The following is a 15,980-nucleotide window of genomic DNA, read 5'->3' as shown; positions in this document are numbered from 1 at the left end:
TTGACCCCCAACAATGGGTGCAGAGCAGAACTAGGGCATTACCCGTACAACTCACCATACCAAACAAGATACTCTGGTTCTGATGACATCTCAGTAAAAGCAAAACAAACTCTTTACTGGCAGGCACAATACCCCTCCTTATGAAAAGACAGTAATTTACCACTACAAATATTTAACCAGGCCCTAAACACTAATACACCTCCCTGACCAGTCTTTGTCTCTCACAAACACACACACACGCACCAATCATCTTCCTGACCAGTCTGTCTCTCTCTCACAGAAACACATCACCTCTGACCAGTCTCTCTCTCAATCACACACATGCCCACAGACATACATAAAGCTGCTACTCATGCATCCATTCTACCACAGGCACCCAAATCTACTATTCATACACACACAAGCTCACATGGAGGCTCTTCTCATTGTTTGGCCCAATAAGCCTGGCTTCCACTTATCAGCTGCCGTTGGCCTGACCTCCGGCGGCACGGAACGTCTCTCCAGCCGCCGGCAGCCTGGCCTCCGGCAGCACACAGGGTCTCTCTTTCTTCGGCTCTGCCAATATGGCTTCCAGCAGAGGCACACAAGGTTTTTCCGCTCTTCGGCTCCGCCAGCCTGGCCTCCAGCGGCAGCGCACAGGTTTCTCCATTCTTCGGCCCCGCTGGCCTGGCCTCCGGCGGTGGGGTGCAGCATCTCTCCATTCTTCAGCCCCACCCCTGGAGAGAAGGGAAGCACAAGTGGGGCAGTGGGACACTGGGAGCCGCAACACACCTGCCAGTGCTTGGCGACACACTGGTGTGTCACGACACACCGGTTGAGAATTGCTGGTCTAGTAAACCCAACAGGTAGTTTTTACCTGCAGGGTTTCATCAAAGCAAAACTACACAGATATGTTTGCTCTCATAATTGCCCCTTCAAAATTACCCCACAAATTAAGACTTGATTTTTGTGCAAGTATGCTTTTTTAGGCAAAAAGCATTTGTAGTTTTGAATATCCAGAATTACATACATAGTTGTGTAATTGTTGCTTTGCCTCTGGACTTCTGGACCTCTGGACCTTCTTGGTTTTCCAGGTTATAGGTGATTTGGCATTTTTGGCCTTCCCATGGTTTGTGTCCCACCCTTAATGGGGATGAGTTTGAGCCTTCCTATAAATGGGATAGGTCATGTTGTGCTGGCAGTGAGAAAAGTAGATTTTTTTTGTAAGAACTGGCATCAGACCTTGATAAGCAGATTCTGAGCATGCTGCATTTTGGATAGTCCTTAAGGTCCATAATTAAGAAAATATGTTTGGAAACTGAGGGAGTTTTTGGAGTCAGATTGGTCTCAACCCGAAGGATACATCAGCCCTTCCAGGAGGAACTGCATTCCAGCTTGTTTGAAGCTCTAAGCTCAGTTAATAGTAGAGACAGACATATCTGGAAAGAGATTGTTTTTTGTTTCACTTCATTTTTCGTGACTTATGATTAAGAAAGAACCAGATCTTCCCACCCTTCATAGGGAGGGAGCCAAGGAGTAGAATGGGTAAACATTAATTGATTGTTTACTCTTTCAAAGAGTACAAAAACTAGGGATATGAAATGAAGTTACTAGGTAATACAGTTAAGAAAAATAGGAGAAAATATTTTTTTACACAACACATAATTAAACTCTGGAATTCATAGCTGAAGGATGTGTTTAAAGCTGTTAGTATACCTGAGTTTAAAAAAGGTTTGGACAATTTCCTGGACGAAAAGTCCATAAACCATTATTAAAGTAGACTTGGGGAAAATCTACTGCTTATCCTTGGCATAAGCAGCATGAAATCCATCAACATTTTAGAATCCTGCCAGGTACTTTGACCTGGATTATCTACTGTTGGAAACAGGATATTGGGCTTGATGGACCTTTGATCTGATCCAGTATGGCAAATCTTATGTTCTTAAATTCAGGGAATCCAGGACATGATTCTTCTTCTGAATCAGTGTTTGTAAACACTGCCTCCATCACCTGAGAAGCAATAATAATGAAGGAATAAGGTCCTGGTTTTGGGCCCGGCACTTCTGCTGCCTCTGCCTTTTGCTGTGGTATAATTTGGAAAAGGCTACATAGCAAAAGATACCAATGGGCAAAAAAACCATAAGGGAAGACAAAATCTAAGAGGGTATAAGGCATTAATGATAACTGTGGGTAATGCCTGTGTAAAGCATTAGATGGCCAGGGCAAGACCAAGAGTCAGCAACTATCATAGAGGAAGGGGATTTGGAAAGCACCATGAAGACAGCTGGAACAGAGGAGGAAGCACCCTAAGGCACTAAGACTGGCATGGAGCAGTAGCAGTCACACTGGCAATTTAAAATAGAAATGGTGTGAACACAGAAGCACAGCAAGAAGAGTAGCTGAAAAAAACCCAAGGTGTACCTTCGGGGCTGAGGTGGGAGGAAGAATGGCATCAAAAGCCCAAGGCACCAGGAGAGGCGAAGCAGTACCAATAGTGTTATGAATGGCCCAAGAAGTAATGCAGCTACCATACAAAGCAAAGGATGGTCAGGGCAAGACCAAGAGTTGGCAAGTACCATAAGGGAAAGAGATTTGGAAAGAACTTCAAAGACAGACAGAGCAGAAGAGGAAGTATCCTAAGGTATTGGGACTGGCTTGATGGCAGCAGTAGAGGGACTGGTGATTAAAAGAAGAAATGGTAAGAGCAAAGCAATAGGGATGTGAATCAGGCTTCAGACGATTGAAAATATTGTACGATACTTTCAAAATCATCAGAAAACGGGGGCACCCCCAAAACGATAGGAAAACCCCATGATATTGTTCGTGGGGGTTCTCTTATTGTTTTGGGGAGGGCGGGAAAACGGCACACAAAAATAACCCCGACCCTTTAAAACTAATCCCTTAGCTTCCCCCACCCTCCTGACCCCCCAAAAAACCTTTTACAGGTACCTGGTGGTCCAGTGGGGGTCCCGGGAGCGATCTCCCGCTCCCGGGCCGTTGGCTGCCACTAATCAAAATGGTGCCGATGGCCCTTTCCCCTTACCATGTGACAGGGTATCCGTGCCATTGGCCGGCCCCTGTAACATGGTAGGAGCACTGGATGGCCCGTGAAAGGTGGTGCTATTCAGCGCACTACTGCCGACAATAACATTGGTAATGTTTTCACCGGCAGCGAAGACACAGTCAACTCCTCCCTCCTCCAGCCCCGACTCCTCCCCTCCCCCTAATTAGCATTATATCGCATGCGAAAAGTCCCTTTTCACATACGATAAGGCCTTATCACTTGTATCAGGGCCCCAACGCATGCGATAAAGCTTTAGGGGTAGATTTTCAAAGGGTTACATGCGTAAGATACATGCATAACCCCTGAAAAGCTGCCCCAAGCTGCCCCTGCGCGCGCCGAGCCTATCTTGCATAGGCTCTGCGGCGCGCGCAAGCCCCGGGACGCGCATATGTCCCGGGGCTTGCAAAAAGGGGTGGGGCATGGGCGGTCCTGGTGGGGAGGGGGCGTGGCCTGAGCCTCCAGGCACAGCAGCCATTTGCCGCTGTGCCTGGGATCGCGGGCCGGCCGTCAGCCAGCGTGTGTAACTTCTTCAACAAAGGTATGGGGGGGGTTTAGATTGGGCTGGGGGGCGGGTTAGGTAGGGGAAGGGAACAGAGGCAGGCTGAGCAGCTTGGCGCACGCAAGTTGCACAATTGTGCACCCCCTTGCACGTTCCAACCCTGGATTTTATAACACGCGCATGGCTGCGAGCGCGTGTTATAAAATCAGGCGTAGATTTGTTCGTGCCTGGTTACGCGAACAAATCTGCACCTGTGTGCAGGTTTTAAAATCTGCCCCTTAGTGAATGACCCTATAAGTTTGTACCTGTGGCAAGGGAGAGTAAAGTGACTTGCCCAAGCTCACAAGGAGCAGCAGCAGGATTTGAATCCTGGTCTCCTGGTTTGTAGCCCTCTGCTCTAACCACTAGGCTACTCCTCCACTCTGAATTTGTTTTAATTTTTGGTGGTGGGAGGAGGGGTTAGAGTCTTGAACCAGACACCATTTTTTAATTGAATTGTTTTTCCTTTTCTCAATTTTTTAGTTGGTTTTTTTTTATTTCATTTTAAATAAATAGTAAATGAAACAAGAAGATGAGGAAAAGCAAAATGATAAAATGTGCAGTGCTCATCCCTAATGCACACAATGGGATACACTTTCTTTAGGGCACCTTTTTGAAACACAACGTGCCCATGTATATTGAGTATTTGGAGACCAGCTTCTTGTGTGGCTAAAAGTGCATGCATACACTTGCACGATGTTAATTGATTATGCACATTATCTATGTGCCTCTTATGAGCGTACATTTTTTAAAATGAAAATTTAGGAGCAATTTTCAAACTTCCCACCCATGGAGCCAGACCTCGTACTTAATTTTCAAAGGGAATTTATGCACATAGGTTTCTTTGCAAATTTCCAAGGGTACAAAGTATCTGAGGATTTTTTACCTGCTTTTTGTGGGGGTAAGAACTTCATTGGAAAATTACATGCATAGATTTGAAATGTTGGGAATTATTAGAAAGGGAATTACATGCACAGATTGGAAATGTTGGGAAATGTTGGGAATTATTAGAAAGGGAATGGTGAATAAAACGGAAAATGTCATAATGCCTCTGTATCGCTTCATGGTAAGACCGCACCTTGAATACTGTGTACAATTCTGCTCGCCGCATTTCAAAAAAGATATAGTTGCGATGGAGAAGGTACAGAGAAGAGCTACCAAAATGATAAGGGGAATGGAACAGCTCCCCTATGAGGAAAGACTAAAGAGGTTAGGATTTTTCAGCTTGGAGAAGAGATGGCTGAGGGGGGATATGATATAGAAACATAGAAACATAGAAATGACGGCAGAAGAAGACCGAATGGCCCATCCAGTCTGCCCAGCAAGCCTCACACATTTTTTCTCTCATTCTTATCTGTTACTCTTAGCTCCTTGTTCTATTCCCCTTCCACCCCCACCATTAATGTAGAGAGCAGTGATGGAGCTGCATGCAAGTGAAATATCTAGCTTGATTAGTTAGGGGTAGTAGGGGCAGTAACCGCCGCGATAAGCAAGCTACACCCATGCTTATTTGTTTTACCTAGACTATGTTGTACAGCTCTTGTTGGTTTTTTTTTTTTTTTCTTCTCCCCTGCTGTAGAAGCAGAGAGCCATGCTGGATATGCATTGAAAGTGAAGTATCAGGCACATTTGGTTGGGGTAGTAACCGCCGTAACAAGCCAGCTACTCCTCGCTTTGTGATTGCGAATCCTTTTTTTTCTTCACCCCTGTCGTTGAAGCTATGCAGGATATGCGTGAAGCATCAGGTTTTTTGTTTTTTTTTGTTTTTTTCCCCCTGCCCTTGAAGCAGAGAGCTATGCTGGAAATGCGTGATGTATCAGTCTTTCTCCCATGCCGATGCAGGAGAGAACCATGCTGGATATGCATGGAAAGTGAAGTATCAGGCACATTTGGTTTGGGGTAGTAACCGCCGTAACAAGCCAGCTACTCCCCGCGTTTTGAGTGCGAACCCTTTTTCTTCTCCTTTGCCGTTGTAGCAGAGAGCTCTGCTGGATGTGTGAAGTATCAGTTATTCTTCTCCCCTGTCATTGAAGCAGAGAGCTATGCTGTATATGCATTGAAAGTGAAGTATCAGGCATATTTGGTTTGGGGTAGTAACCGCCGTAACAAGCCAGCTACTCCCCTCTTTATGAGTGCAAATCCTTTTTTCCATTACCTCTTGCTGTTGAAGCTTAGAGCGATGTAGGAGTCACAGTAAGCATGTGTATGTTTATTTAGTAAGGGTATTGTGTCAATAGCCATCATTCTGGCGAGTCACCCACTCTTCATAGAGGTGTTTAAAATCATGAGAGGTCTAGAACGGGTAGATGTGAATCGGTTATTTACTCTTTCGGATAATAGAAAGACTAGGGGGCACGCCATGAAGTTAGCATGGGACACATTTAAAACTAATCGGAGAAAGTTCTTTTTTATTCAGCGCACAATTAAACTCTGGAATTTGTTGCCAGAGGATGTGGTTAGTGCAGTTAGTATAGCTGTGTTTAAAAAAGGATTGGATAAGTTCTCGGAGGAGAAGTCCATTACCTGCTATTAAGTTTACTTAGAGAATAGCCACTGCCATTAGCAATGGTAACATGGAATAGACTTCGTTTTTGGGTACTTGCCAAGTTCTTATGGCCTGGATTGGCCAATGTTGGAAACAGGATGCTGGGCTTGATGGACCCTTGGTCTGACCCAGTATGGCATTTTCTTATGTTCTTATGTTCTTATCAATTCACACACATTATTTTCTTATTCTATCAAAACACTCCCCAGGCAATGCCTCCTGTAATTGCGGCTAAAATTATGTACACTGTGAAACTGTAAATGAACTTTTAGCTTCTTAGAAGATGGGAAATTGTTCAAACTGTCATGTAACCCAGGTAAATGCTTTGGAAAATTGCCCTCATAGATTCTAACCATGCATTTGAAATACCTCCAGAATGCTTCTTTTCAATGCTGCCAAAAAAAACCATGTTCATTATGCAAATATGCATTTACTTTCTGCCCCTTAAAAGTCAATTTAGACAGATATGGCTAAACTGGGAGAGCTAACTCTATTTTGACTCATGTAAAAGGTACCCGAGCCTTTGAAAATGCTCCTCCCTATAATCACTTATCATACAATACTGTGATTTTGGAAGCAGAGTCTGTTTTATAAAACAGTCCTTACATATATTTATAATACAGCAATAGGAGCAACTTAACAAAATATTATTGCAGGCCTGAAATTCCCACAGTGACATCACAACAGTTCCATATATAGAGCTGCATTCCTGAAGTGACATCAGAAGAAGAGGTCCAGCTGTTGCAATATTATTGGAATCTATTACAAGCATCATGTTAAGAAATACATAAAAGGGAAGAATGATTTTTTAAAACAATCACTATTAACAGAAACCAAGCATCCCATGACAAGTGGTTACACTGTTCATTTAGAATAACATTTTTAACAAAAAGAAATCTCAGTGGTCCCCTTTTCATGCCCTTAGGATCTATCTCTTGTTTGACTGAGCTTTGACTGATGTTCCTTCAGCATCTCACCATTGCAAATAACTAATTAAAAGATTTTTAAAAATACCGTAAAGTACTCTTGCATTGAAGTTGCTGGTCTTACATTGGCTGTTAAGGTTTCTTGTTTTACCTTTCACGTGAATAATGGTTCCATTGTCTGAGCTTGAGGAGTAGGGAGGCGGATACATGATCTCTAAGTAGCAGAAGTAAATGTCCGTATGGTTCACATTCAGGTTCCAGAGGTGGAAAGTTACTTTGTCCTCATCCAGAGCTCCAGAGCAACTGATGTTGTCAATTGATTTGAAAGACTGGTAGGAGTTATTAAAGGATACAGCGCAGATTTCTACTGACTTGCCAGTTCCTCTGCGCAGCGAAGCCCGGAATTCTTTTGTTGTCTCCTTACAATTGCAGTTACAGGTAATAGTCACGTTACTGTGCACTACAAGCACAGATGATTGGCCAACTGAAATGTTTTCTGAGGAGAAAAGAAATACTTTTACAATAAATACTCAATGGTCACTTTGCATGCTTATTTCATCAGGACAAAGTATGTATTACTAGCTTTTTCCTTCAATTTTTTCTGATGTTGATGCAGTCACCACACATCCCCATCTGGGTGGATGTTTTTCACACAGTTTTCTGTAGATTCGTTCACCTGTAATTTGGGGATTCCAATTTTACTTTGTTTCTCCATTTTTCTGCAAATTTCAGAGTTTTCAACTTCCCTGGAGTTAATAGTGACTGATACTCAGGTTTCCTGAATGTTGCGACAAACAGGATAGCTGGCAAAGTGCAAGGTAAGTAGATACTTTTGTACCTGTCCACTTAATTTTAAAAGAGAAAGTACATGGGTGGCTATGAGGCACATGGGTAAAAAATGTTGTACTTTTCACCTACTATATCTGTGGGTTACTACATGCTGAAAAATATGCATGTATATTTGAAAATAAAATATACAAGCATATTATCCTACTCCTGGCCTAACCCTACCTCCCCTAAATGCCCATTTTTTTCAGCAGATATATTAAGCCACTTTGCACTCCCATCTCTTAACAAGGCTCACAATCACTGGACACACAAAGATTGATTTTCAAATGATTTTGCCTACTAAAATCAGGTATTAGTCAGGTAATTCTGCTCCCTTTAAAATTTGGATAATGTAGTTTCCTACCTTAAGACATCTACTTGGATGGGTATGCTTTCTTCCCCTTGGCTTTAAGGATCCCAAAATTAAGGGCACTCAGGGGGTCAATGCAATACAGTGAGCTCAGCCCAGCACACTGTTTAACCCGCAGTTGGACGCGGGTTGTAAAGGCGCTACCTAATCCCCTTATGCAATAAAGGAATTAGCGCCTACACAATGCACATCCAACGTGCGGCAAAACTAATAGTGCTCATCACGTGCAAATGCATGCTGATGAGGCTATTAGCAATCACACGCAATGCAAAAACAAATGGTCATCTAAGACACATATTTTTACATTCAAAAATTATCGCCTGCCTAGAAAAGCAGAAAATATTAAGTAGGAGGAACAAAATCTTAAAACAAATCTTTAAAAAAAATTGCCAGTAGTCAGGTTCAGGAAATGGATACTCAGTTAACAAATGTCTGTTTCCTGAACCACTGGCTGTGCGCCGATTAGGAAAACAGATGCCGATAAATTTGGCATCTGTTTTCTAAACCAGCAGACAGCCGACTGCTCCCATTGTCAATGCGACTCTTAATTTAAATATTGCATGGTGCCCCCAGGAGGGGTGCCTGGAGGTGCGTTAGAAAAGCGGACGCTGAGTGTTCAGCACCCGCTTTCAGTGCATTTTAATTGCATCGACCCCCTAGATTTGCAAAATCAGCTTTTCCTGTTTACAGCCACTTTACAGGAGATAGCTGAGGACTGTAAGAGATAGCTTTGCCAATAAAGATTCTCAAAAACATGACAGAATGAGAGACAATGAGCACACAGAGTCTGTCAAATGCTTTTGTCTCAGAGGGAATAAAGACTAAAGGGTAGATATTCAATGGTCATTTAGACGGATAACTGAACAGTTATCCGTCTAAATGGCTAAGTTGCTATTTTAAAAAGCTTAACTAGCTATTGTTATGGCCGCCGGCTGCAGCATGCCGCGACCGGGGCCGACTGTCATGGCCGCCAGCCGCGGCAGTCCGCGGTCGGGAGCAGGTACTCACCCGTGGCGTCGGATGGGTCCAGAGGCTCCCGCAGGAGCAGGAAGCCTCCTCTGGCGTTCTTCCTGCGGCCTTGGCCGCTGCCTAGGTCGGCCGTGGAGCCCAGTGGGACTGAGCTGACTCCTCCCCCTTCCTGGCTGCCTTAGAGCCGCGCGCGCAACTGAAGATAAGATTTAAAGGGGCCACGACAGGAAATGGTCGTGGCTCCCTTCTGAGACTCCTCCCTCATTCCAGGTATTTAAGGCAAGGTCTGCTCCTCAGACCTTGCCTTGGTATTGTGGCTTTTGGTTCCGGATTCTGTGTTGGTGTTCCGGATCTCTGTCCCTGGTCTTCGTCCCGCTTCTGTTCTCCTTCCTTGTTGGACTGATTCTTGGCTTCTGACCCCTGGACCGGCTGTCGTTCTTCGTTTGGCTTGACCTTGGACTGGCTGCGGACCCTTCTCCTGGCTTGCTTCTGGTCTGGCTGCGGATCCTTCTCCTGGCTTGCTTCTGGACTGGCTGTGAACCCTTCTCCTGGCTTCGACCCTCGGAACGGCTTTCGACTACTCTTCGGCTTCGACTCCTGGACTGACTCGACCTGCTGGAGGCGCCAGCTGTCTGGAATCAACGACCTGCAGGAGGCGCCTGCATCCAGACCAATCTTCAGTCCTGAGGGAGTCTCCTAAGTCCCAGCGGCTGGGTTCCTACAGGCCCCTTCTGGGGGAACTGCGAGCTTCCAGGGCGAAGTCTTGTACTCGCCCTGGAAGGGCGAGTACAAGACTTCGCCCTCCGACGGTAGGGACCAGAGAGGGTTAACTCCCTCTTTGGCAGTGCTAACCTTACCTCAGAACAGGGGTCCACTTCCGGATTTGTAACAGAATACCAAGGCCATGGACCCGGCAGAGGCTTCAGCTCGTCAGGCCATTCCTGGACTAGCCCAGAAAGTCATGGAGCAACAACGGATATTAGAATCTATGGCCGCCTCCCTGGAGCGACTCAACGCCCGGCTGGATTCCATTGCTGCGGTCCAGACAGCTCCACCATCTTTTCCACCACCATCTGTGGGACAGGGTAAAACCCGTTCTATGATTCCTTTGCCTATTCCTCCACGTTATGCTGGTGAACCTTGTTCATGCCAAGGATTCCTCGACCAATGCAGTATGCATTTCCAGCTACAAGCTTCTCTTTTTCCGGATGATCTAACTAAGACTACGTATATTTTATCTTTATTGGAAGATAAGGCACTAGCATGGGCTTCCCCCTACTGGAGACGATCAAATCCTATTCTGCAAAATCTTCCTCAGTTCCTGAAATTGTTTCAAACAGTGTTTGATGATCCAGGAAAACAAGTAGTCTCTGGCTCCAAGCTTCTTCAACTCCACCAAGGAGGTCGTCCGTTGGCGGATTACACCATAGAGTTTAGAACTCTTGCATCAGAACTCCATTGGAGGAGAACTGTCTCTGGACCATATTTTTGGAGAGATTGTCATCCAAAATTAAAGACGAAATGGCGGCCCGTGAGTTGCCTCACTCCTTGGATTCTTTGATTGACCTTGTCACCAGGATTGATCGCTGTTTACAAGAAAGAGCTCGTGAAGGACATAGTACCGGTAGACACACGACTGTGTCTAATCCTGTTCATTCCTCTCCTCCAGTCCTCATCAGGACTGGATCACAGACATCAGGAACAGGTGACGGACATCAAGACAAGACATGGAGACCTCTGAAGACACGGACGAAGAACATCAGGAACCTGAAGACATGAACGAAAGACATCAGGAACACAGAGACATCTGAAGACATGGACATCAAGATCAGGAACAAGATGAATACGAAGCCATCATATCAAGGAGACCACGGAGGACCTGGATCGACGAAGGAGCACAGGCAACTGTGAGACTCAATCCGAAGGCCAGGAGTGACTAAAGAGGAATCCCTTTTATAGGGCTAAAGCAGGAAGACGTCATCAGGTGGGGCCAGCAGCACTTCCTGTGGCTGGCCCTTTAAATATTATGAAGAGGCATGTGCCGGCTCCTAAAGACAAAACACTCACATAACACTGGTCTTATATTGGAAGAATCCAACACAATCAAGTGAAATGAACCATTCAACCAGACCTCATACACTTTAACCAGTGCTTGTTTGCACAGGATAAATACCACATATTTTGAAAAACTTATGTGTAGAGTGGTTCTAATCATTGGTCATTGGTTGTTAGGTTCAATACCATATTTTTCATTTTTTGCTTTTTATACTTTTGTGTTTTTTATTCCATACTGTGGAAAGTACTTGTCTTAAAGAACATTATTTTGTAAGAAGTACTTATCTTAGACGATGTTTACAGCTGAATGTCTTTAAGTTTTAGACCGGAACGCCGGAGGAAGACGCGGCTCGCGTTTCTTTTTTTTGCTTCTTCAGGGGCTCTTGATAAGTTGTATCAGTTAAATAGACTTGTGTCTCCCGACTTCCACAGTCTGCAAAACAGCTGTTCCTCCTGTTTTGCAGACTGTGGAAGTCGGGAGACACAAGTCTATTTAACTGATACAACTTATCAAGAGCCCCTGAAGAAGCAAAAAAAAGAAACGCGAGCCGTGTCTTCCTCCGGCGTTCCAGTCTAAAACTTAAAGACATTCAGCTGTAAACATCGTCTAAGATAAGTACTTCTTACAAAATAATGTTCTTTAAGACAAGTACTTTCCACAGTATGGAATAAAAAACACAAAAGTATAAAAAGCAAAAAATGAAAAATATGGTATTGAACCTAACAACCAATGACCAATGATTAGAACCACTCTACACATAAGTTTTTCAAAATATGTGGTATTTATCCTGTGCAAACAAGCACTGGTTAAAGTGTATGAGGTCTGGTTGAATGGTTCATTTCATTTGATTGTGTTGGATTCTTCCAATATAAGACCAGTGTTATGTGAGTGTTTGGATCAGGTGTTACACAAAGGTGAAGCAGTTTTTTGAACATATAGGCTCCTAAAGACAGGCAGAAGAGGTAACACAGGACCACGGAGAGCGGCAAGCTCCTGCATGCAGCTGAGAGGAGCAGGCAGGCTTTGGGGCGGCCTCCAGCCATCCGACGAGGACCCCGGGGATGATGTTGTGGCTCCCTGCCATGGAGGCAGGCCGGTGGCAGCTCTAGGCCACAGGGGAAGCAGACAAGCATGGCCTCCAGGCCGCAGGTCTTGGCGTCAGATGAGGGCCACAACAAAATGGCGCTGGCGGCAGCCCTGCCGCATGAGTCCTGGCATGGGCATCAGCCCTGACACGGAGAACGGAGTCAGCAGCGTCCTGCCGTGTCAAGGAAACAGGTGGGTGGAGAGGCCTGCTCGCGGAGAGTAGCTCCACGGGCAGGAATCGTAACAGTGGCCATATAACATCCTAATTAACCGGATATCTTTGAAAGATATCTGGCTAAGTAGCATTGTCACCCTATAAAATAACAGGATCAGATTAGAGGGTGGACGATCTCCCCCCCCCCCCCCCCCAAAAGCATGATGCTAAAGCCTTGCCAGGCTATAGTCTCTTACCCCCATCCACCCCCCTCTCCCCAAACCTATTTAAAACTGAAGTGCCAAGCATACAGTCCCCAGTCCCAATCGGTAAGCATGCTGTTTCACTGCCTCCCCACCCCCACTCACCCACAGCAAAGAATCATGGTCCCTGACCTCCCCCCTGACCCTCCCCAACCCATCTGTACTGGGAGAAAGGGACCCTCTGCCCCACTCTGGGCACCTCCAGTGCTGCTCTGACAGCGGCCACGCAAGGTCGGATATACCCAATATTGAGCTAGGTTAGCCTGACAACGCAAGCCCCTCCCCGGAATGGCTATGAAATGCTCCTTTCGTATCTGGTGAAATTTTAGCTGTGTAATTAGATACTCGACTAGAATTTAGCTGGATAAAGGATGAATATAGCCGGGTAAGCCATTTAGACAGCTAACTATTATGTTATTCATCTAAATTACTTGAATATGAACCTCCTAATATATTTGAGAATTAAGGGGCAGATTCACCAAGGTTATTTTTTCCATTTTGGGTCTATGGGGGGAAAAAACAGGGAGGATAACATTTAAACAACTCCACACTGCTGCACATATACACAAATATGATTGCATGGAGTTCTATGATAATAATTTATAACCCACATAAGTGTAACCCCAATATGCGAGTGTGCTTACATGTCAATCCATGCAATACATTGAAAGCGAGTATGTCAGTGCATTGACCACACGTAATTTTCCTTCTCATTTTAAATGTATTTATTTATTTATTTGTTGAGTTTTATATACCGTCATTCGGTAGAGCCATCATAACGGTTTTCAAAAATATATATTTTTCTTAGCAGTTGTGTAACAGAAAAAACAATGTGAACATTATACATTTTCTTAGCAGTTGTGCAACAATAAAAAACAATTTGAACAATATCAGAAATAAGCATATCAAGTCCAAAGAGCATTATTAGGTTGGAAGAGGAGGGTATGCAGTTCAGGGTGAAGAGAATGTATTAAGAGGTTTATAACTTAGAGTTCAGTTGAGAGTTGGAATGATCAGACGTCTGAGGGTCAGTGTAGAATTTGCGGAACATATATATATTTTATATATATATATATATATATATATATATATATATATATATATATATATATATTTTAAGCATGAAAATAAAGTAAGAACATAAGAACATAAGAACATAAGAAAATGCCATACTGGGTCAGACCAAGGGTCCATCAAGCCCAGCATCCTGTTTCCAACAGTGGCCAATCCAGGCCATAAGAACCTGGCAAGTACCCAAAAACTAAGTCTATTCCATGTAACCATTGCTAATGGCAGTGGCTATTCTCTAAGTGAACTTAATAGCAGGTAATGGACTTCTCCTCCAAGAACTTATCCAATCCTTTTTTAAACACAGCTATACTAACTGCACGAACCACATTCTCTGGCAACAAATTCCAGAGTTTAATTGTGCGTTGAGTAAAAAAGAACTTTCTCCGATTAGTTTTAAATGTGCCCCATGCTAACTTCATGGAGTGTCCCCTAGTCCTTCTACTATCCGAAAGAGTAAATAACCGATTCACATCTACCCGTTCTAGACCTCTCATGATTTTAAACACCTCTATCATATCCCCCCTCAGTCGTCTCTTCTCCAAGCTGAAAAGTCCTAACCTCTTTAGTCTTTCCTCATAGGGGAGTTGTTCCATTCCCCTTATCATTTTGGTAGCCCTTCTCTGTACCTTCTCCATCGCAATTATATCTTTTTTGAGATGCGGCGACCAGAATTGTACACAGTATTCAAGGTGCGGTCTCACCATGGAGCGATACAGAGGCATTATGACATTTTCCGTTTTATTCATCATTCCTTTTCTAATAATTCCCAACATTCTGTTTGCTTTTTTGACTGCCGCAGCACACTGAACCGACGATTTCAATGTGTTATCCACTATGACACCTAGATCTCTTTCTTGGGTTGTAGCACCTAATATGGAACCCAACATCGTGTAATTATAGCATGGGTTATTTTTCCCTATATGCATCACCTTGCACTTATCCACATTAAATTTCATCTGCCATTTGGATGCCCAATTTTCCAGTCTCACAAGGTCTTCCTGCAATTTATCACAATCTGCTTGTGATTTAACTACTCTGCACAATTTTGTGTCATCTGCAAATTTGATTATCTCACTCGTCGTATTTCTTTCCAGATCATTTATAAATATATTGAACAGTAAGGGTCCCAATACAGATCCCTAAGGCACTCCACTGTCCACTCCCTTCCACTGAGAAAATTGCCCATTTAATCCTACTCTCTGTTTCCTGTCTTTTAGCCAGTTTGCAATCCACGAAAGGACATCGCCACCTATCCCATGACTTTTTACTTTTCCTAGAAGCCTCTCATGAGGAACTTTGTCAAACGCCTTCTGAAAATCCAAGTATACTATATCTACCGGTTCACCTTTATCCACATGTTTATTAGGGATGTGAATCGTGTCCTCGATCGTCTTAACGATCGATTTCGGCTGGGAGGGGGAGGGAATCGTATTGTTGCCGTTTGGGGGGGTAAAATATTGTGAAAAATCGTGAAAAATCGTTAAAAAATCGAAAAATCGAAAAATCGAAAAACCGGCACATTAAAACCCCCTAAAACCCACCCCCGACCCTTTAAATTAAATCCCCCACCCTCCCGAACCGCCCCCCAAATAACTTAAATAACCTGCGGGTCCAGCGGCGGTCCGGAACGGGCTCCTGCTCCTGCATCTTGTCGTCTTCGGCCGGCGCCATTTTCCAAAATGGCGCCGAAAAATGGCGGCAGCCATAGACGAAAAAGATTGGACGGCAGGAGGTCCTTCCGGACCCCCGCTGGACTTTTGGCAAGTCTCGTGGGGGTCAGGAGGCCCCCCACAAGCTGGCCAAAAGTTCCTGGAGGTCCAGCGGGGGTCAGGGAGCGATTTCCCGCCGCGAATCGTTTTCGTACGGAAAATGGCGCCGGCAGGAGATCGACTGCAGGAGGTCGTTCAGCGAGGCGCCGGAACCCTCGCTGAACGACCTCCTGCAGTCGATCTCCTGCCGGCGCCATTTTCCGTACGAAAACGATTCGCGGCGGGAAATCGCTCCCTGACCCCCGCTGGACCTCCAGGAACTTTTGGCCAGCTTGTGGGGGGCCTCCTGACCCCCACGAGACTTGCCAAAAGTCCAGCGGGGGTCCGGAAGGACCTCCTGCCGTCCAATCTTTTTCGTCTAT

At 44.7% G+C, this 15,980-nt stretch overlaps 1 protein-coding gene across 1 annotated transcript in view; it reads right to left on the bottom strand.

The window, feature by feature from the left end:
• CD28 (CD28 molecule) overlaps positions 1–15,980 on the bottom strand; it is an 85,788-nt gene that overhangs the window by 21,627 nt on the left and 48,181 nt on the right. Inside the window, exon 2 of the mRNA XM_029606315.1 lies at positions 7,204–7,548. Within this exon, the coding sequence (XP_029462175.1) occupies positions 7,204–7,548 (345 nt within the window). The remainder of the gene's footprint in view (positions 1–7,203; positions 7,549–15,980) is intronic.

The sequence above is a fragment of the Rhinatrema bivittatum genome, chromosome 6 (genome assembly GCF_901001135.1).
Source record: "Rhinatrema bivittatum chromosome 6, aRhiBiv1.1, whole genome shotgun sequence".
In the NCBI taxonomy this organism is placed as follows: domain Eukaryota; kingdom Metazoa; phylum Chordata; class Amphibia; order Gymnophiona; family Rhinatrematidae; genus Rhinatrema; species Rhinatrema bivittatum.
The sequence above is the reverse complement of the archived record's forward strand: the minus strand, read 5'-3'. Positions and strand labels throughout refer to the sequence as shown.